This window comes from Telopea speciosissima, chromosome 6 (assembly GCF_018873765.1).
Source record: "Telopea speciosissima isolate NSW1024214 ecotype Mountain lineage chromosome 6, Tspe_v1, whole genome shotgun sequence".
NCBI lineage: Eukaryota > Viridiplantae > Streptophyta > Magnoliopsida > Proteales > Proteaceae > Telopea > Telopea speciosissima.
Window position 1 is genome coordinate 45,099,340 of NC_057921.1, and position 20,425 is coordinate 45,119,764.

Here is a 20,425-nt window from a genome sequence, read left to right on the forward strand (position 1 = left end):
ATGTTATTTAATTTTATACAGGTAATACCAGATTTAGTAATATAATTTGAAATTTCTATGATGAAACAACAATAAAATACACTGATTTTTAAAGTAAGGGCGGGTGTTGTTTTAGGGAAAAGACTTCTTGGTGTGGTTGGGTAAAAGTTGAATCACTCTTTTTTGTCTCTACTGCTATTGTTGTGCTTTTAACCTACTGACTAGATCCCGAACCATCCGAATTACCCATCAAAGTTATGTTCGGATCTGAGGCAGGTTTTGGTTTTTATGGGCTTTGGAGTTCCTACCTCCGATCCTTGGTTTAGTCTGTTTGGACTTGCAGGTGGTCAGCACCAAGAGTTAAAAAACTTGGAATGGATAAGTCTCCATGTACGAGCAACGCTAGCTGATCATAGAGCACTGTTATGCTAACGCAGCAAGAAACCGGTAATGATTCAACTATAAACGGGTGTGCTAATGCGTCCTGCATAGGTAAATCCCATAAAATGCAACGGTAATTGTGTACCCGGTGATCAACAAAGTAGCTTTTGCATTTTGTTGGGCACTTTTGTGACATTCTGACGTATTGATACACATCTACTTCTGTTGCGACCTTCAACATTGTACTTGCGATTTAGGGTTTGTTTGGTAACATTCTTTTGAATTATTTTTTTTTTGTTTTGGTTTTCTGGAACAATAAAAGAATTGAAATATGTTTTGCTAACACGTTCGTTTTTCTGTTTTTTTGTAATGAATTAAACATTTTGAACACAAACGTTAGAGGAACAAAAGAACAAATTTTGAAAACCAATCAATTGAACATTCTATTAGCCCAGCAAAACCCATACCCCCCCCCCTCCTCTCTTCGCCTACACTACCATCTCTCCCATCTTCCTCTCACCGAAGAACAGGCTCTTCTCAACTCGCAGGCGCTGCTGGAATTTAGTATACCTCTCTTTCTCTCTCTTATTATTTTGTTGTGTATGCCAACACCATTGGGTGTTTAATTCAGAATCCAGAAAGGACAAAGTGAGAGCAATGGGTTCAGGAGGAAAGTTCTATTGTTTTTATTAGTGGCTAGAACTGAAATGGGGAGGAGGTGAGCGTTGGGTTCCTCTGTAGCGCGACAGGGAGTGTAGCGTACATCTAATGGCCCATAGCGCTTTTGTGAAAACAATACTTGGGTGGAAAAAGGATGTACTCAATCTAATAGAATTTTTGTAAACTTTTGTAACCCACTTTAATTTGAAGATACTTCCCCTCCTTCGTGAGCCGTAGATAAAACAACAAAAGTTTGTTGTAGCATAGATCTTTATCCTCTTAGGTTCTCCATCTGGTGCAGTTCATCCGATTCTTCTCATAGAGGGCAGAAATGATCACCTTACCCCCTGCTTGAACACACTGCCTGGGTGGAGTTTATGCCCTCTTATTAGAGGCACAAGGGAATTGTACCGGGCAGAGAACCTGAGAGGATAGTTTTCCCATATTATGTTTTAAAGTCGAATATAAAGTCGGCAATGTACAATGTAACCATAAAAAGGGTTAAAGCCCACCCATTGACGGACTTAATAATATTTCAATGACTACCAGAACCAAGCCCAAAGTCCTGATCTGACGGGATTCATTGTGCACCAACCCTTATTTCATCTTGGGCTCACACGGTACAATATCTTGAATTCCGTTGTTTAGATTTGTGGGTTGATTTCAATGGCCCGTTAAGAGGTTTATAGGAATTGGTTCAACTCTGCATTAATCAATTGTATTGATGGGCCTCGACGAACTAGAGGATCCATATAGGGGTTTGGAGGTGGCAGCCCCTAAGGAATTTTTTTTTGAGGACTATAATTCCTATATTGGGTTCTACTATATATTTGTAGCGAGAATTTTTTTCTCTGTAATGCAATCTAAGAGAGATGTGAGGACGAACGACTGTATCCTATTCTCCATTGAATGGATCTCTTCTCACCGTGGACGCATGGAATCTTACCTTTCTAAACCACGTAAACCTTTATATGTTCGATTGTGTAATTGTTGTTTGCGATATTCATTATTTTCTTTATCGTTATAGGTTTCATTTTTTTACACGCGTGCAGAAACATGTTATTGAATGAGATTTTTTCATTCACTGGAGCCGAGCTCTAATTTCATGCGATCCTATATCTAGGCGGCTAGTAACCATGCGACCGATTGACATTCTTTTTCCCTTCTATTTAATACAAAGTGCAAACCAGATGATCAACTAAAAAAATGTGGAGAGATTCTCATATAATCCAATGACGTCATAAAGAAGATCACAAGAAAAATTTGGACGCTTGAGATCTCTTGTTGGTGGGCTAGATATTATTTAGAGGCCTATAAGTACCCTTGTTTGTCCCTCTTAAAACCAACATTCAACTCTCTCATAGCAATGGATATCAAAGGCAGATTACTCCTCCTCCTCCCTCTCTTTATATCAGGTTTGTTCTCTCTCTCTCTCCCTCCATGGCTCAGCTTATTAAAATTAAGTACTCTTTCTCTTTACTGCAGGTGCTCTCTCAGCTAACTTTACTTTCACAAACAAGTGCCCCTACACAGTCTGGCCAGCTACATTGGCAGGTGGAGGAAAATCTCAGCTGTCATTAACCGGGTTCGAGCTAACCACCAGTTCTTCATCATCACTATCTGTCCCAGCTGGATGGTCCGGCAGATTCTGGGCTAGAACATTTTGCTCCACCGCCGGAAATTTCCGCTGTAACACCGGAGACTGCAGCTCCGGTCAAGTAACATGCAATGGAGCCGGTGGTGCCATACCATCCACTTTAGTGGAATTCACAGTAGGTGGTAATGGTGGCCTAGATTTCTATGATGTGAGCCTTGTTGATGGTTTTAACATCCCTGTGTCGGTAACACCACAGGGTGACAGTAGCTGTAACTCAACAAGCTGTGTTGCTAACATCAACTCAATATGCCCACATGAATTGAGTGTTGTGGACCCTAATGGAGCTATAATTGGTTGTAAGAGTGCCTGTAACACATTTGGTGATCCCAAGTATTGCTGCACAGGTGATTATGGTAGTCCCGTGACTTGTCCACCAACGAATTATTCCATGATCTTCAAGAACAAGTGTCCTCTAGCTTATAGTTATGCTTATGATGATAAGACGAGCCTGTTTACGTGCATGGGTGCGAATTACCTTATCATCTTTTGTCCTTGAGAATGGAATCCATAAAGAAACTTGATCTGAGATGGGCTTGTTAGATCAGAAGGAATTTATTATATGAATGTTCTTCAGATCAGATTATGTCTTATTAAGAGATGAAATATGATATATCTAGAAATAAGGTTATTGCCATGTTCCGAAGTCTTACAAGGTGGCCTTAGTTTTTATTCTCTTCTGCAATAAATTGATTTACTTATCTTAAAAAAAAAAGAAAAAAAAAAAAAAGAAGAAGAAGGGTCTTTGACAAATGTCCATTTGTTCAAATGCTCCCTAACAACTTTTTTAATTGCATATTCCCCTTTACTTTCAAAATGTTGTAGCACTTTGATTCCTGTCGTTACTTTGAGACGTTAGATGTTAATTTTAAGGAATCCAATGACCAAAATGTCCTTCTGATAATAACCCATCAAAATTAAAAAATAAAATGATCAAAACACCCTCTTCTTTTCCAAATCGATTAGGATTGGAACTGAAATTTTTTTCTCCAAATTGATTAGGGTTTGAACCCATCTAGAAAGCAAGAGATCAGAATTGCAAGTACCCTCCTAAAGAATCTGATCCCACTAACAGAATCCCAAATTGGTTTCTTTCTAAGATTTCCTTGACGGCCGCTGCCCTCATCCCATTTCTTTTTCACCTACAATATCAATTTCAGCTCTGAAATCTGATCTGGGTTCTCTTTGCAGCATTCAGAGTACACGAATCCTTCAAAAATAAGCTCTCAAGTCCTTAGTTTTGATCCTCTCTTCGCTCTTGAAATCGTAAACTCGGGCTGTACTTAGCCATGGGTCTCTGTTTCAGCAAGAACAAGGTTCAGGAAACTATTAAACCAAATGCTAATCGGTACGGTCCAATAGGAAATGAAGGCGTCGATGGCGGTGGAGGATTTGCGGCAAGGCATCAACAGAGAACTCAGCAACCTATGGTTCAACAGCCCAAAGCTCCTGACCAGCAAACCCACCCGGTACCTATAAAGCGGCCAACGCCGGTACAGTCGCCTGCCCCTTCCCCGTTAAAGCAGCCTTCTCCTCATGCAGTTGTTCACAAGCCAGATAACAGAGAACTCGATTGGCCACACTTTTTCCCCATATTGTTGCTCCACTGCAATTTGTTCTGTAATTCTTTAGGAGGGTACTTGCAATTCTGATCTCTTGCTTTCGAGATGGGTTCAAACCCTAACCAATTTGGGGAAAAAATTTTCAATTTCAACTCTAATTGATTTATGAAAGACAAAGGAATTTTGATCATTTTGTTCTTTAATTTTTGTGGGTTATTATCATAAGGGAATTTTGGTTATTAGATTCCTAAGAACTAACACCTAACGTCCCAAATTAATAATAGGGATCAAAATGCTACAATGTTTTTAAAGTAAAGAGGAATCTACAATTAGAAAAGTTGTAGAGGACATTTGGACAAATGGGCATTTGTCAAAAACCAAAAAATAAAAAAGGTTTAGTGCCATGTCTTATTCTTCTTTTTCAGGGTTTCTAAGTCTTTGGAAGTGACAACCTTCGGTTTCTTTCCATGTAAAAACCATGTGAAACGAATCAGTTTTTTCAGTGTTTTAGTTATGCTTATGATAAAAAGTCAGAGCTAGCATGTTTACGTGCACGGGTGCAAATTACTTTTAATCACCTTTAGAAGCAATCAAATAAAAGGAATAAAAAGAATCGTAGACAAAACAAGTTTTTTTTTAGGTGAAGGCACACAGATACGAGCACCCACAAAATGACGGTCACACCACTGGTTATTTCCATCTTTTTAGGGGGTGTGATAGTCATTTTGTGCCCTCCTGTGTTTGGGTGCAAGGGCGAAATGCGCTGTGTGACCAGAGAATTGGTCTATATACATAAACAAGTTTGATATCGTCTCTTATTCCCTTTTTTTGTGTTGATAGAAGATGAACTCACTAATGCATCACTCCAAGCAAAATAAAGATTAATGGATGGGGAAATCATCAAGGATGATCTTATGGGAGCCATTCGCAGCTTCTTTGTTGATCTTGGTGAGATTTCCAAAGTTAAACCTTATTTTTCTTCACCTCGTCCCCAAGGTGGAGGGGGCTTGTGTTTGCACCACAATTTCACAAATTGGGATTCGTTTATACGTGCCATGAGACTATGCATTGCACGCTGCCATCAGAGAGTTACCATTTTAAATTTGACTTAACAAAGTGGAAAGGTGGGACCCGCCATGATTATAGATGGTGGGAGGTTACAAATCCCACATGGCCACATGGCACAAGAGATTAGCACTTTGGAGTGAAAGTGGCCCCAATACAAGGAAGCAGGTGGAAGTGTTGGTTATGGGAGTTACCAAGTGAATATCTTCTATATAAGACAAAGCCAAGCAAAAGGAAAAGCATCATCCAACGGATCAACAAAACACTCTGCACTTTATCTTTATTCTATCCTTTCCTTTTTATCTTTCAGGATGTATTTCAAGACAGGAGTTGGGTTTCAGCCACCAATGCCTCATTGGCTTGTGTTTCAAGGGACATTCATGTGGTCTTGCTTGGAGAATAACTCCAACAACCATGTTTTTTGACCCGTGTTTCAGAAGACAACCATCATCATCAAGTTATAAACTTCATCAGTCCGTGACTGGCAGAGTTGTGGAAGCTTTAGCAAAACCGTTTTTGGGAGATGCTTGGAGAACAACTCCAACAATCTTGTCTTTTGGCCCTTGTTTCAGAAGACGACCATTAACATCAAGTTGCAAGCTCCATCAATCCATGGCTGGCAGAGTTGTGAAGCTTCATCATATTCATTTTTGTGAGATTATGCGATGTGGTCGTAGAACAGTTGTTCTGTAAATGTCAAGTTGTAAATCTCGTCAATGTCGAATCTCGCAAGTTGTAATGACTCTAATTGAATATTGACTGCAAGTATGCAATTTGATCTTCGATCTTCTTCCTTTGCTTTGTTCATCGCGATTTGCTTTTACCCAAAAGACCTTGGAGCTACTCAGGCATGGAAGGATCCCCTTCTCGTCCTGGTTAGAAGTCAGAACAGGCCGTTTTTGGCCTCTTAAAACAGGCTGTTTTGCCAGTCAGAACAGACCATTTTGTCATTTAGAACAGGCTGTTTCATTTTGGTCAGAAGGTAGAATGGACCGTTTTGTTCTGGTTGGAAGCTAAGACAGGCCGTTTTCAGTTCCGTTTGGGCCTGCGTCAAAGGCCCTGGCACACCCGCACTACTTCCACCACGTGCGTTGTGCCCCTATGTGTGGGTGTTGTATTTTTCACCAACATCTTGTGCCTTGGCTGATTTTATAAAAACTTGTGGCGAAGGTGCTTGCAAATAGGTTGAAAAAAGTTGTACCCAATTTGGTTAGCCCTAAACAATTGACCTTCTTTGACGCTAGGTGCATCACTGATAATGTTTTCCTATGCTCTGAGTTGGTTAGGGGTTTTGATAAAGTGCTTACCCCCAACGGCTACGATAAAGTTTGACATTTATAAATCTTATTATTCAATCCGTTGGGAGTTCATTTGGGATACCTTGTCTCTAATGCGGTTCCCACCGACCTTTATGACTTGGGTTTATAAGTGCATTTTCTCTGGTCAGTTCTTAGTTTTGGTCAATGGTTCTCCTTTAGCTTTCTTCTATGACTCCATTGGGGGTAATGAGAGACTGATGGCGGCGTTGGTGATGACATAATAGGGGTGTGAGGGGGAGGATATAGGGGGTGGTAGTGGAGGGGATGTTGGAGGGGTGGGTAAGATAGTGGGAGAAGACACATCGATTGTGTATGGGAGCAGAATCGAGGCACCGCCAACTATCACTGACATCGAGGGGGGTGGGTGGGTGGGAAGGGTGGTGGGGAACAGGTAGCGAGTGCACCATAGGGAAGAGACGTTCATCAAACGTGACATGGCAAAAAATGTAGGTGCGACCGGTGGTAGGATTGAAACATTTATACCCTCTATGCCGGTTGTTGTAACCAAGAAATATGCACTGCGCCATTCAAAACTCTAGTTTGTGCATGGTGTAGGGGTGAAGCCATGGGTAACAGGCACACCAAAAAGTGTGGAGAAGGTAATTAGGAGGAGAACCAAACAGAACTTCAAATGGAGAACGAGATTGGAGAAGGGGGGTGAGCAACTTGTTCACCAAATAAGCGGTAGTTTCAAAGGTAGACATCCAAAAGGTGGCGAGAAGGCCTCCTTGTGCTAGGAGGGTTAACCTAGTTTCAACCACATGACGATACTTGGATTCGACCTTGCCATTTTGTTCAGGGGTATGGGTACAAGAGTATTGATGAAAAATGCCTTATTGCATGAAATATGAGTCAAAAGCTTGATATTCTTTAGCATCATCGGATTGAAAAAAAAAACCTTAATAGAACAATTGAAACAAGTAATAATATAATTATAAAATTTAATAAAAATGGATAACGCTTCAGAGCGGTAAACAAAATTATAATAACAGTAGCTCTCCATAGATGTGATGAGAGCGGGACCCCAGATGTTCAAATGGATTAAGTTAAATGGGGAGGAGGCGGTAGAACTATCGAGAGAGAAGGGCAGTCAATGAACCTTCCCCCAAGTTGGCAGGGGAGGTAGATAGATGGAGACGGATCCGTGTAAGAGGGTAAGTGATGCATCCGAATAGAGACTAAACACAGCGAACGGGTGGGTGATCGAGGTGGGCATGCCAAGTGGAGGTAGACACATGTTCACCAATAAGAGCACTTGATGGAGGAGAAATTGGTTTCCTCAATCGTAGATCCTTCACAAAACAACAGGATCATGTTATTGCCAGCAATCAAACGACTGACAGAAAGGAGGTTTTTTGAAATTAAAGGCACATAGAGAATATCTTAAAGAGAGCAGGGACAAGTAGAAGAGGAGATAGTGTTAGGAATTTTCTAAATGTGATGTGTGGGCTTAATTAATTATCGGATCGATCATTGATGGGGATCAAGAGATACAAGGGCTGACGTGGCTTGCTACTATTTTATTAAGATAGACCGGACCAGCCTAGCCCATTATGGAAGTGAGTTAGGGTTTGGGGAGTATTATAAATACTAATGATGAGGGGTCCTTGCAGTTACTATTCTCTTTTCTCTTTTCTCCACAAGAAAAGGAGCTGTGGGAGAGTCTAGGAGACTGTAGAAGATCCCCATTGCGGTTATCCAAGATGATTCGAGGATTCGCAACCTTTGTTTGATAGATCGCTATTGTTCATGGGTGTATTCTTATTTATTCTTCATTAACATACGTGGGTGCCAGGTACGCCTTATTTTCCTGTTCTTTTTATTCAATCGTGTTCTAGATCTTTGTATGGGGATGGATTCGGGTTTGACAAAACCCAATGTTGATCAAACAAGTGGTATCAGAGTCATCTATTCAGGCCTAGAATCGATTGATTGCCTGTTTAAGAACATGAATCGATTTTTCAACAATGAAAAATGGATTTTTGATCGGATTTACGACGAAACTGTACGATTTTGGCCGTTGCCAGATTTTTTCACTAGAGAAAATAAAAAATTTTTATATGGGTGCGTAGGGCTCGTCGAGGCGATCACGACGATGTGTGGATCATCACTGTCGGTGGTTGGACGCGCAGGCCAAAGCGACGAATGAGATCTACTCGCCAATGATGTTAAAAAAAAAAAGGTAGCGATAATGATGTCATCATGATGGCGTAGGGCTGACATCACGATGACATCAGCGGATGCTTGTAGGTCACTTTTGACCCGGGCAGAGCTGGCCCGACCCGGTCAAAGATTCCCTGACCCGGGCAACGATGACCCTACCTGAGACCTGAGTTTCGACCCCATTTTTTTGACCCAATGGTCGATGGTTCGGTTCAGGTGAATCGGATCGGTTCTATTCATTTGCTCCGATTCGGTTCGATCTTAAAACAAAAAAATAATAAAAAAAGGAGAAAAATGATCAGAAAACTTCAAATGAACTGTGTGGGTTCGTTTGGATGAATTTTGAGGTACGATTTTTTCTGGTGTGCCTGTTTTTTCGTGCTTTCGTTTTGATATGCAATTCGGCATATCTTGAATAAACAAAGAGCATGGTTTTAGCGGTTTTTTCATTTCAATAATCTTGCATGCATGGTATAATGGACGTGGCGCATCCGATTGAGCTCCGATTTGGACCGATGTGTCCGATTTTCAAAAATATATTTTGGGTATCCTATTTGAATAATTTTGTTGAACTTATGACTTATGTATGGGACCCGTTAATGATGATTATGTCACCTTCGAGTGGCAAATGGGGCGAATGGACCATCGAATTAGGCTCCGGTTGGTCTTGTTTCGTTCGTAATTTCAAGACCTACCTACTAGTACCTAGTTTTGGGACGTTTAATACTTCCAGGAACTTTTTTGGATGATTATGATACTTTGAGCATATTTGGACTATTTTGGGTTGACCACTGCCACTTGGACGATGAATGTGCATGTCACAACACATTATGGACGTTTAATGTGTTTACTTCCACTTACATTGCAACATATCAGGTTGAGGAATTATGAGAGGATAAAATGGTGATCCACCAAAGTGTCCCATTGAATCCTTTTATGGTTCTGTCAAGGCAGCGGAATAGGTAACATTAGCCCAAAGGCGGTGTTGCCAAAGACTGACTAGGTGATATGCACATAGATTAGAAGGGATAGTAGTCTAAGGGTTCCAGATGCCCAAAGGTGCTGGGACTTCTGAAAACTACTGATCTTTTCACGGAAAGGTAATGTGTCTATCCAAAGATAGTAATACTTAAAGAATTTGGGATGCGTGGCCGAGGGGTTTTCTTACAGCCCAGAGGTGGAGGAAAATTTTTGAAAGTCATCGACATCTCGTGGTATTTGCAGTGCGATAAATTATTATAATTGAGATGCATAACTTGGGAGTTTTTTCTATCACCCAAAAGTGAAGGGGGATTTTTGAAAGTTGTTGCTATCTCGCGGTACTTGCGGTGCGACAGAGATGTGTACATTTGACCCGAAAGGGCAAGACTGTAATATTGTAACGAAGTATTGTTGATTGATATTTATCATCTAGATTGCATACATATATGTATCTGGTGTGTTGTTGATGATAAAAGTATAGAACCACTGATTTTATGGTAATATGTTGATACATGCTTGAATGATGAATGGATACGCGATGGTGAAAGAATATGTTGATTATGTTGTACGATATAGAAACCTTTGATATTATGATGTTGTGTTTCTATATGTTGATGGAAAAGTTATGTTATTGACAAATGATAACTTATTATGGTAGATGAAATAATAAATGAATGATTATGGTAACTGACGGTTAACCAACGTGTATAATGAACCATGAACAAAATAATCCGTCAATAAGAATTAAAACGATGAAAGATCTGTTAAAATCAATTTGTGAACCTATGGTGTATAACAGGCCATGAGCCAATTGACGAAAGCCACTTCGGCGGTATGGATTGAAAGTATATCAATAGTATGAAATGATGAAACCAAACAATGAAATAAAATAAGAAATAATGAAGAGGAATGAATGAGTGAATAAAATCATGAAGAACATATTAAAGAAATATTGATGCACTTAACAAACTACGATTATATCCTTGATGGAGTTGATATTTATTTGTGAACAAGAAAAGAAAGAAGAACATTGAGAGTGTTGACTTAACAGAAAAACAAAAGAAGTAATCAGTTCGAGTAGTTTGATAGTTTTATTTACTTTATGCAGAATTTATGGTTTGAATCTTTATTTTCAAACTTGGTTGATTCATTTTGTTCGATTCTCTTGATCAGTGGGAGTACTTCTTTACATGATGATCTATTTGTGGATTGAGAAGTTCTTATTTTGATTGATATATCTGTTGAGTGGGAGAACTTAAAGGATATCTGTTTCGTTTTCATTATAACGCTTCTGCTTGATGTGATGAATAGCACTTGCATGCATGCATATGTCATTTGATGTGTTGAAGGCCATTTTGGTCTAAGGATGTTCGATTGGCGACGAGCCAAGTCGTTCGGCTATTTCTAGCCATGGATGTTCAATTGGTGATAAACCAAGTCGTTCGATTACCTGTGAATATGACGATGTTCAAAGATAATCTATGAGTCGTACGATGCTCATGATATGTTCAAGGACCCACAAGAAATGATGACGATATTTATGTGATCACAGACGTGTACAACATTCCTTGTACACAATTATCTCAAGGCAGTTCATATTAGTAAATAAATCTTTGTTTGTAGTTGACAGAAAGTGATATGCCGTATGATGAGGTGTATTTTCTGCTGTTGCTCGACATCGATATATTTGCTAATTGGATCAAGGTTTAGTAGCATTATTGTTGTATTGAGATTCCATGGCCACATCTGATAATGATGACCTTATAATTAATCTAGCCCAAGTGGGAGATTGTTAGGAATTTTCTAAATGTGACGTGTGGGCTTAATTAATTATCGGGTCGAACATTGATGGGGATCAAGAGATACAAGGGCTGACGTGGCTTGCAACTATTTTATTGAGATGGACCGGACTAGCCTGGCCCATTGTGGAAGTGGGTTGGGGTTTGAGGAGTATTATAAATATTAATGATGAGGGGTCCCTACAGTCACTATTCTCTTTTATCTTTTCTCCACAAGAAAGGGAGCTGTGGGAGAGTCTAGGAGATTGTAGAAGATCCCCATCGCGGTTATCCAAGATTATTCAAGGATTTGCAACCTTTGTTTGACAGATCGCTATTATTCGTGGGTGTATTCTTATTTATTCTTCATCAACATACATGGGTGCCAGGTACGCCTTATTTTCCTGTTCTTTTTATTCAATCGTGTTCTAGATCTTTGTATGGGGATGGATTCAGGTTTGACAAAACCCAATGTTGATCTAACAGATAGTAGAGGTGTCAACGTGATGTATAGCCAAACCTGCTGCGCTACCCACACAGATCTGATCATAACCAGAATAGGGAGAGCTTTGTTGAAGGTTGTTCATGTCCACAGTGAAGTAATGGGTAGCACCCGAATTGGGGTACCAAACTTGATCTAATGCAGTCGGTGGAGCAGCCAACATGGCTGATGGAGGTGCATGATTTTGCTGAGCGATGGGCTAAAAATTGGGATTATACCGATTATAGCATGTGAGCATAGTATGATTGGTGTGAGAACAAATATGATAGAACGGACCACGAGGGATAGCAATTGGTTGATAAGAGGAGTGGTGGGCACACCCACGACCATGGCGGCATCCATGATCACAATGGCCAGAAGAGGATTAGTTGTTGTGGTTGGTGTTGGAGTAACGATAACCTGAGGAGTTCGGGGATGAGGAGCACTTGGAGGAGACATTGGCTTCAATAGTTGGTAAGTCGAGAGGAGACTATTGTTCCTTGAAAATTTCTTGGTTGAGCAACAATCCAGGGAAGTGATCGAGGGAAATAGGGTCAAACTGTGGATCAAACCGAGATGTGATTGTGGTTGCAAATAACTCATACTTAGCACCAAGACCGTGAAGGATGCTGACTGAAATAGGATTAGCTAATGCAGTAAGATGATTTGTGAAGTCCTTAACCTTCTGGAGATATTCGGTCATAGAGAGAGGACCCTTCTTCAATTGCAGAAGTTTATACTTGAGTTGTATTATCCGAGCTTGGGATTGGATCATAGAGAAAGGACCTTTTTTTATTTTTTGCAAATGACTCATACTTAGCCTCTTCCTCAGTTCAAGAGCACTTGTTTTTTTTTTTTACTAAAAGATCGTGTATATTAAGAACATTGCCATCAGAGGACAAGAAAAACTGCAAACTATAAAAAATTAAGAAAAGGAGACCCGAAAACCTGATCTACATTGTGCATCGATCAACAAATGCTCTTGAACTGAGGGGGGCAAGGCTACCATCAGAGATGAATCTTATAATCTGGCTAATGATCTAGCTAGCTAGGAAGTCAGCTACATGATTAGTTTCTCTAAAGTAGTGTGGAATCTTCCATTCAATTGAAGCAAGGAAAGACTAGAGAGCAGACCTGTCACACCCCAATTTCTTGACCATGGGAAATATAACGGGAATACCCCTGTATCCCAAATCATTCAACAGGATCGACATTCTTTGCTATGTCATGTACACTACCCGACTTCTCATTCAATGAATAAGAAGAAATCAGAGTTATGGCGGAAGAATATATACATAATGATCACAATTAATTACGAGTTCTATGTGATATCTTATAGGTAAATTAAACAGTTTAACTCAAATGTCTCAAGTCACAGTTATAACACCAGTACTAAAATCATATAATAGTATGAGAAGAAAAGTCAAGTAACAATGTCATTATTACATTCATTCTCGAATCCACAAGTACGAGGTATCCAAATCAAGTTCGAGCCCCAGGCTCAAACTAATAACACTCATGGGTGCACCTGTTGCAAAGATAATCCGATGTTAGCTCCGACTCGGCGAGAGTCCTAACCCAAAGTCCTCGCCAAGGGTAACGTCGAATCTCCTCCAAACCCGAGGATGAGCTTACAAAGCCCAGAGCGATCAAACCAAATGTAATACATTAAATAGATACATCATCAATGCATGCTAAGTATGCTCATCACACATGATGCATGAATGTTCTTATTAGATACCTTTTCCCTAACAATGAGACTCTAAGTCGGAAAGGAAAGGAGGATCATCGGCCAACGGTACCATAAACGGATGGCAAATAACGGTGCCATAAACGGATGACAATAACGGTGTCATAAACGGATGACAATAACGGTGCCATAAACGGATGACAAATAACGATGTCATAACGGATGGTATTCCGACCATGTCAACCCGATGTTACCTAGGAAACCCGTGAGACCGGACTCACTCACCGAGTTGTTCTCGAGCTCCCAATACAAACCCCGTCCTGGCGTCACCGAAGTACGGCGATGACTTCACGGTGGGCTACCCCAAAATACGGTCGGGACCCATGGGTTTGCCCGACACCTACACCCCTGTCGGAAGGGTCGTAGTACTGGGTTCATCCCCTCCTAGCTAACTAACAACCATAGAATGTAATGATAATGATTACAATTCTACACATTACGATTGTACTCTGAAGATTGAGTCCGTAGTGCCTAATTCGAAGGTCACTACCTTCTCATTTTCCGACTTACACCCACACCAAAGTAGCAATACGACGGGTGTGATACCGAGATAACGGTCGGCCGTTCACACCCGAATCAATTTCACAATCCATCATAATAAAGAATTATAAATAAAACATCTTATAATCTACACCCCCCCATAATAGCATGATCAATATATAAAGTCCATCACTATTCACACATGAATAAACCTGCCCCCATTCATTGCACATAACATAGGAGAGATAGTCATGCTCATGATACATAATTAATTCAACATGCACAACTAACTGGATGCCTAATGAGAAACACTCCATAAAATAGTTCAAGTGTTCAATCCACTCACATCGTTGAAGCATAGGTAATCTTATCTTCCGTGTAGTGTATGGTCTTCCCGTATGCGTACGCTAGCCTAGAATGTCATCATACAAGTATGCAGTAGGTGAGGGAGTGTCAGTGTCCAAGGTCCGGAGTCAAAAACTCCAATTCAGTACCAATTTGGCCTAGGCGGATCATGCACCTAGCGGACTGTGCAGGTAATGTGGCCTTTAAATAAAACAGATGGGCTGTGCTCAATTTTACCTTGGCAGACGATGGCATCTTCCGCCAGAGCCCGAAAGTGCAGGAAATGGCTTGGATTGATTCCAAACCTTGGTTAATGGCCATGGGTTCGGTTGGAACCTATGGGGTAATGTATTAGGCCTCCAAATGAGCCATTAAACATGTACATTGGATCCTAATTAGGTCCCATGGCATGGATTGTAGGTTCAATGCTCAAAACTTCAAAATGAAGGTCTATAAAAGGGGTTTCATGGCATCTCAACCAAAGACAAGGGAATGGGGTGTTCAAGGGTTCCAAATGTTGCTCTAGGCATCCAATTAGGTGAATAAACTAATTAGAAACAGAAGCCCTATGGTTTGGTAGGGGATTGAATGGATTCCAACATCAAGAATCCTCAAAATTGGAGGTTCTTCAAAAGGGTTTCATGGCAATTAAGCCATGGGGCTGAGGATGGGTGATTCTAGGTCAATAGTTGATGTCTTTAACATCAAATAGAAGGGATAAATCATTTAGAGCAAGAAGCCCCATGATCTGAACTAGTATTGATCATTAATTCATCTAAACCTAAGAGGAATCAATAGAAATAGAGAGGGAAAGAGTTGCTTACAATGGGGAATCAATGGGACAGCAGAGGTGAGGTGTTCTTGAGCTTGGAGTGGCTTAATCTCCTTCTCCTCCATGAGCTCCAAGGTTAGACTGGGCTCCAATGGTGCTGGAAAGAAGGTGAAGCTCACAAATGGTCCAAAGATGGATTTGGGACAGCAAGGGAGTGATCTTCTTCCTTCTTCTTTCTTCTTCCTCCTTCTTCTTCCTCCCTCTCTCTTTCCTTCTTGCTTCCCACGTTCTCTCTCTTCTGTCAGGTGTTGGAGGTAGGAGAAATGAGAGGGGGCTGTGGTTTCCATCTATTTTGATAAGGATCCAAAGGTGTGTTTGGTTGGGGGTTGATTTGGGGCTTGAAATGGGTTTCAAACACAATAGAATCCAAATAGGTCTTAGGTCTATGGTCTTAGGGTTTAGTTAGGTCATATGGACCACAAATAGTCTAAAATAACCAAGGGTTAAGCCCTGGGTCAAAGCAAGATGAAACTAGACCGAAATAACATCATTTTCGTACTTGGCGGATGATGCAGTGGGGGACTGCGTACATCGTCCGCCAGTTTCCCAGGCATGAGCCATCGGGTCAAAATACAGCAGACCTCCGCCCACTCTTTTGGCCATAACTTGATCGATACATAAAGAAATGATGCGATTCGAAATGTGTTGTAAACTAAACTTAGAGGGCTACATTTTTCATGAAGAAACCATTGATCAAATCAGAATGGAAGGACCTCAAAATTGGGTTCAAAGATGGTTGTAGTGCGTTGACAGCAAAACAGAATTTGAATTGACTCCGATGATCTTGCCTACTTCGAGGATGTTAGGGTAACGGTTTAAAAGGGGTTCTAATTGAGGTTGTTATACATGCAGGGAGGACATGAAAGAGTATCAATAATACACATAGAAGCCAAGCTTGCCTAGTCAAGGTCTTCCTTCGAGACTTCGAAGGGCTGTATAAGCTACGCAACAACACATACACAAGTATTATTAGTATGAGTTGGGTCACGGGTGTAACAAGACCACCTTTGCCAAGCAAACCAAAAGATCTTATCCCGGCAAACCAGGATCAAAACAGCTGCTGAGTCACATACAATCCATAAATTTCTAATACCAATTAGAACGAGTAATTAGTTGAATGGTTAAGCTTTCCACACCCACTTAGGACGTTGAGCGTGTGATGTATATATTAAGTTAGTGATAAGGTTGAACTCTAAGTTACAACATTTGTTGAGGATACGGAACTTGACTTGGTCGCTAGCTTATCCTCATCATGAGACTTGGAGGATGGTGTAGTTGTAATACCGTTAATATGATGAGTTTAATTTAAGTACAAAATTATAGGTTTGATATGATGTTCCCTTCCTAATTGTCAAATCACAGATGCCTCAAATAGAAATATTTTATTTTCTCCAAAAAAAAAATAAAAATACAAAATTGTCCCTCACAGAGGAGCGGATTCAGATCCTCTACTGCGCCCTGTCCGGAAAAGTGCCCGGGCAGGGGTAAGGTGGTCATTTCTTGCCTTATTGTGTCCTGACAGTAGGATCCTATCGGACAACTTGGCAGTAGAGAATCCAATGGCCAGAAGAGCGCAGCCCCTCATGGAGTTCAAAATAGAAAATTCCAAAGTTTCTAACACCAAAAGTCCAATGGCCGGTCATCTCACCATTATCAGTCCGGTGCAATTGCAGCCCTAAACTGTTCCATCTTGTTTATCCCTAATCCCTATAAGTTCAGCTATTTCCATTCTATTATCTCTTGTGAATTTTGTATTTATTTGGAGATCGTGACTGAAGTCACTGAAAAAAACAGAATCAACACTTTCGTCTCAGAAGCTATATATTGACCCACACCGGAATTTTCAAACTCCAAAATGGTGAATGGTGAGGTGAAAAATGGACGGATCTGTAGAAGATATTCTCTACAATATCCTTATACAAGAGAGTTTGATTTCCTGTCGGCATGGCATGTGGCATGTAACATTTGGCAGTTATCTTCATCTCTCCATTAATTTCAGAGAACTAGAAGAAAAGTCATAGACTATCCAAAGAAGAAAAATCTAACTTTGAAAGCCTCTCATGCCATGATTTTCGGAGATGAGGAAGAAAAATCTAACTGGCTTAGCAAAGAGGCTACGTATCTTAAGACTATAAATACCCACCATGAGGGTAGTGAGAAGAGTAACCAGTACCCCATTCCGACACAAGCAGCAGCAATGGATACCTACAGAGCACACAACCCACTTCTCTTCGTCCTCTTCTTCACCCTTGTCTCAGGTTTGTTCAAGTGGTTTCCTAGCTTTATTTTCATCTTCTCTCTCTTTTAACTTTCTTGCATGGTATATGATAAAAGCAGAGATTAAGGGTTTGTTTGGTGAGTATGAAATACAATTTGGATGGATCCTCTACTACCCACTGCCTGGAGCGCCCCTGCCCGGGTGGGATAGGGTGGTCATTGTGCCACTGTCTGTGTCGGATTAGCAAACAATCGCTTGGTCGGTTGGTCGGTGTCGTGTCAATTGAGTGCATCGCCCCAAGAGGTCTTTCTCTTGTAGGTGGTAGCTGAAGTCTCATTGGGCAAACATATAGGACAGACCATAAAAAAAAAAATGTTAGCGATTGATAGTGAAACACATCTCAATATCTCACCGTGGACATAGGCAATCTTATTGAACCACGTAGATCCTTGTGTTTGATCGTGTGATTATTGTTAGCGATTTCCATTCTTTCTGCATCAGTATAGGTTTCGTTTTCAACAAAATGCATGGTTAACATATTTATCTCTTTGCAGGCGGTTTGTCACTTACCTTCAATTTCAAAAACAGCTGTAGTTACACAGTATGGCCAGGAACATTAACAGGAGATAACAAGGCCCAACTCTCTTCAACTGGTTTCGAGTTGGCCTCTGGAGCTACAAGTTCCGTAGATTTCACGGCTGGTTGGTCAGGCAGGATCTGGGGTCGAACATATTGTTCATCTACGAGTGGATTTAAATGTGAAACCGCAGACTGTGGGTCCAGTCAAGTTTCATGCAATGGTGCAGGAGCAAATCCACCGGCCAGCTTGGTGGAATTCACTATTGGAAGTAGCAGTACAGAGAAGGACTTCTACGACATCAGCCTTGTCGACGGATTTAACTTGCCAGTCTCGGTGGCTCCACAAGGTGGAACCGGTGATTGCCAAACGGTGGGATGTTCAGGTAATGTGAACTCGGTTTGTCCGTCGGAGTTGAGTGTGACGGGGTCTGATGGAACCACAATCGCTTGCAAAAGTGCGTGTGCTGTGTTCGGGACTGACGAGTATTGTTGCACTGGTGCTTATAATACGGCTGAGACTTGTCCACCCACGAGCTACTCCAAAATCTTCAAGGAACAGTGTCCTGATGCCTACAGCTACGCATATGATGATGAGACAAGCACCTTTACTTGCGCTGGTGCTAATTACCTCATCACTTTCTGCCCTTAGAAGTAATCATTTCATCAGCTAGCTTGGAATTCATTCCAGAAAATAAATGCATGGCCGGCATAGGATAGCATATGATAGAACCAAGCAGAGCATTAAGAATAAGAGAGAGAAATTTGAACTTGGGCCTTGGGGTATGTACTTTATACTTACCTACAATTCTCTCCATTAGATTGTAAGTTTCCATTTTAATAAATAAATAAATAAATGAAGTTATTGCCTGTTTTATACATTATATGGTGTGATTTCTATTTTAGTTTCCTGCATGGGGTGATTTTCATTTCATAAATTGTTTGATTTAATTTTTGCACATTATTTCAGTGATATAGATATCAAATTTCATTGAAATTCTAAAATAGGTGAAAAAGTCTATCAATTTCGAAATTAAAATTGCTTTCACCATTACTCTTTTAATGAGCACATGGTTAATTTGATGAGCAAAGCAGTAATTTTATGTTAAAAATAGAACACTGTTCTTTTCCTTGATGGTCTCACCACCACCGTTGTTCAAAGAAATATCGAGAATCTATTCTCAGGAAAAAATGAACTACCAAATGGATTTTTTATTCTTGAAATATTTAAAATTGATGCAACCTAACAATTTTAATTTCTTGACCAAAAATCTATTTATTGATTATTTCATAAAAATAAATCCAAAATTTGAAATAGAAATCATACTAAATCAAACCTATCTTCCCTTTCATTATGAAAACCTTCCATCTTTATTTGTTTTTTGGAAGAGTGTTTCCCATCCGGGAGCATATGCTATGCCGATAGGAAACACCCTCTCACAATCCCCTTTGGTATTATTTTTTCCTCTGCGGACAAGGAAACACCCACTCACAACCCCCTTTTGGTATAATTTTTCCCTATCTTCTTCTTCTTCTTTTATATTTTTCATGTCTTTGTGACATGTGACAGTTTCTTTCGGGGAGACTAGCTATAATGTTTTTTTTCTTTTTTTTTTGTGTGTGTAAATACTATGGTTGTAAAGGTTACTATCATAGAAAATTGTAAAATGTATATTTACAATCTCGTGAGAAGAGGCTTATGTACCAAAATATGTAGTAGAGTAACGGAATGATTATATGGATCGTGATCCTTTGCTGTCAGGCAGTCGTGTGGCCAGCATGCAACCGTCGTGCGGCCTCACACGGGCAGGGGCGAAATGACTGCCCCACCCAATATCCGAGCACCCTATCCGGGTGAGGTCCACGCCTTGCCTGTGTGAGATCGCACATCGACCGCATGGCTACCCGACAGCAAAGGATCCCAATTGATGATTATAACAATACATTATGGGTACATAAACTTATATGGCTCCTTTTGGTGGCTGATGTGTTATGAGTGATAGAGTGAATATAACAATTCATTATGGGATTATAATGAATGGAAATCACAAAGTAACACGTTTCTATATATATGAGCTAAAACAAAACGCGCGATGGCTTTTCATTCATTGACTGTCTCACAAATCTATTTCCTCAATCCCTTTCTCTGTATTATCAAACACATCAGATGACCTTTACCGTTAATCTCTATTGTCTTAGGA

The 20,425-nt window shown here is 40.4% G+C and overlaps 2 protein-coding genes across 2 annotated transcripts; both read left to right on the forward strand.

Annotated features, from left to right (window-relative positions):
- The first annotated feature begins 2,385 nt into the window (after positions 1-2,385).
- On the forward strand, positions 2,386-3,279 carry LOC122664724 (thaumatin-like protein 1). The gene is made up of 2 exons (XM_043860682.1): positions 2,386-2,435; positions 2,506-3,279. Exons 1-2 carry the CDS (start codon positions 2,387-2,389, stop codon positions 3,171-3,173), a joined length of 717 nt encoding a protein of 238 aa, XP_043716617.1. The 5' UTR covers position 2,386; the 3' UTR covers positions 3,174-3,279.
- A 684-nt stretch (positions 3,280-3,963) lies between these two features.
- On the forward strand, positions 3,964-18,922 carry LOC122665805 (thaumatin-like protein 1). Its single transcript, XM_043861941.1, has 4 exons — positions 3,964-4,310; positions 5,612-5,717; positions 17,430-17,688; positions 18,203-18,922. The coding sequence occupies exons 1-4, from the start codon at positions 3,964-3,966 to the stop codon at positions 18,874-18,876; spliced, it is 1,386 nt and encodes a 461-aa protein (XP_043717876.1). The 3' UTR covers positions 18,877-18,922.
- Positions 18,923-20,425: the final 1,503 nt, after the last annotated feature.

Excerpts from the sequence above, each read along its gene's own strand:
- LOC122664724 (XM_043860682.1), top strand. The coding sequence starts at position 2,387 with ATGGATATCAAAGGCAGATTACTCCTCCTCCTCCCTCTCTTTATATCA. Across the intron at positions 2,436-2,505 it reads CCTCCCTCTCTTTATATCAG|GTGCTCTCTCAGCTAACTTT; the intron begins GTTTGTTCTCTC and ends TCTTTACTGCAG.
- LOC122665805 (XM_043861941.1), top strand. The coding sequence starts at position 3,964 with ATGGGTCTCTGTTTCAGCAAGAACAAGGTTCAGGAAACTATTAAACCA. Across the intron at positions 4,311-5,611 it reads TTCTGTAATTCTTTAGGAGG|GATGTATTTCAAGACAGGAG; the intron begins GTACTTGCAATT and ends TTTATCTTTCAG. Across the intron at positions 17,689-18,202 it reads CTTCTTCACCCTTGTCTCAG|GCGGTTTGTCACTTACCTTC; the intron begins GTTTGTTCAAGT and ends ATCTCTTTGCAG.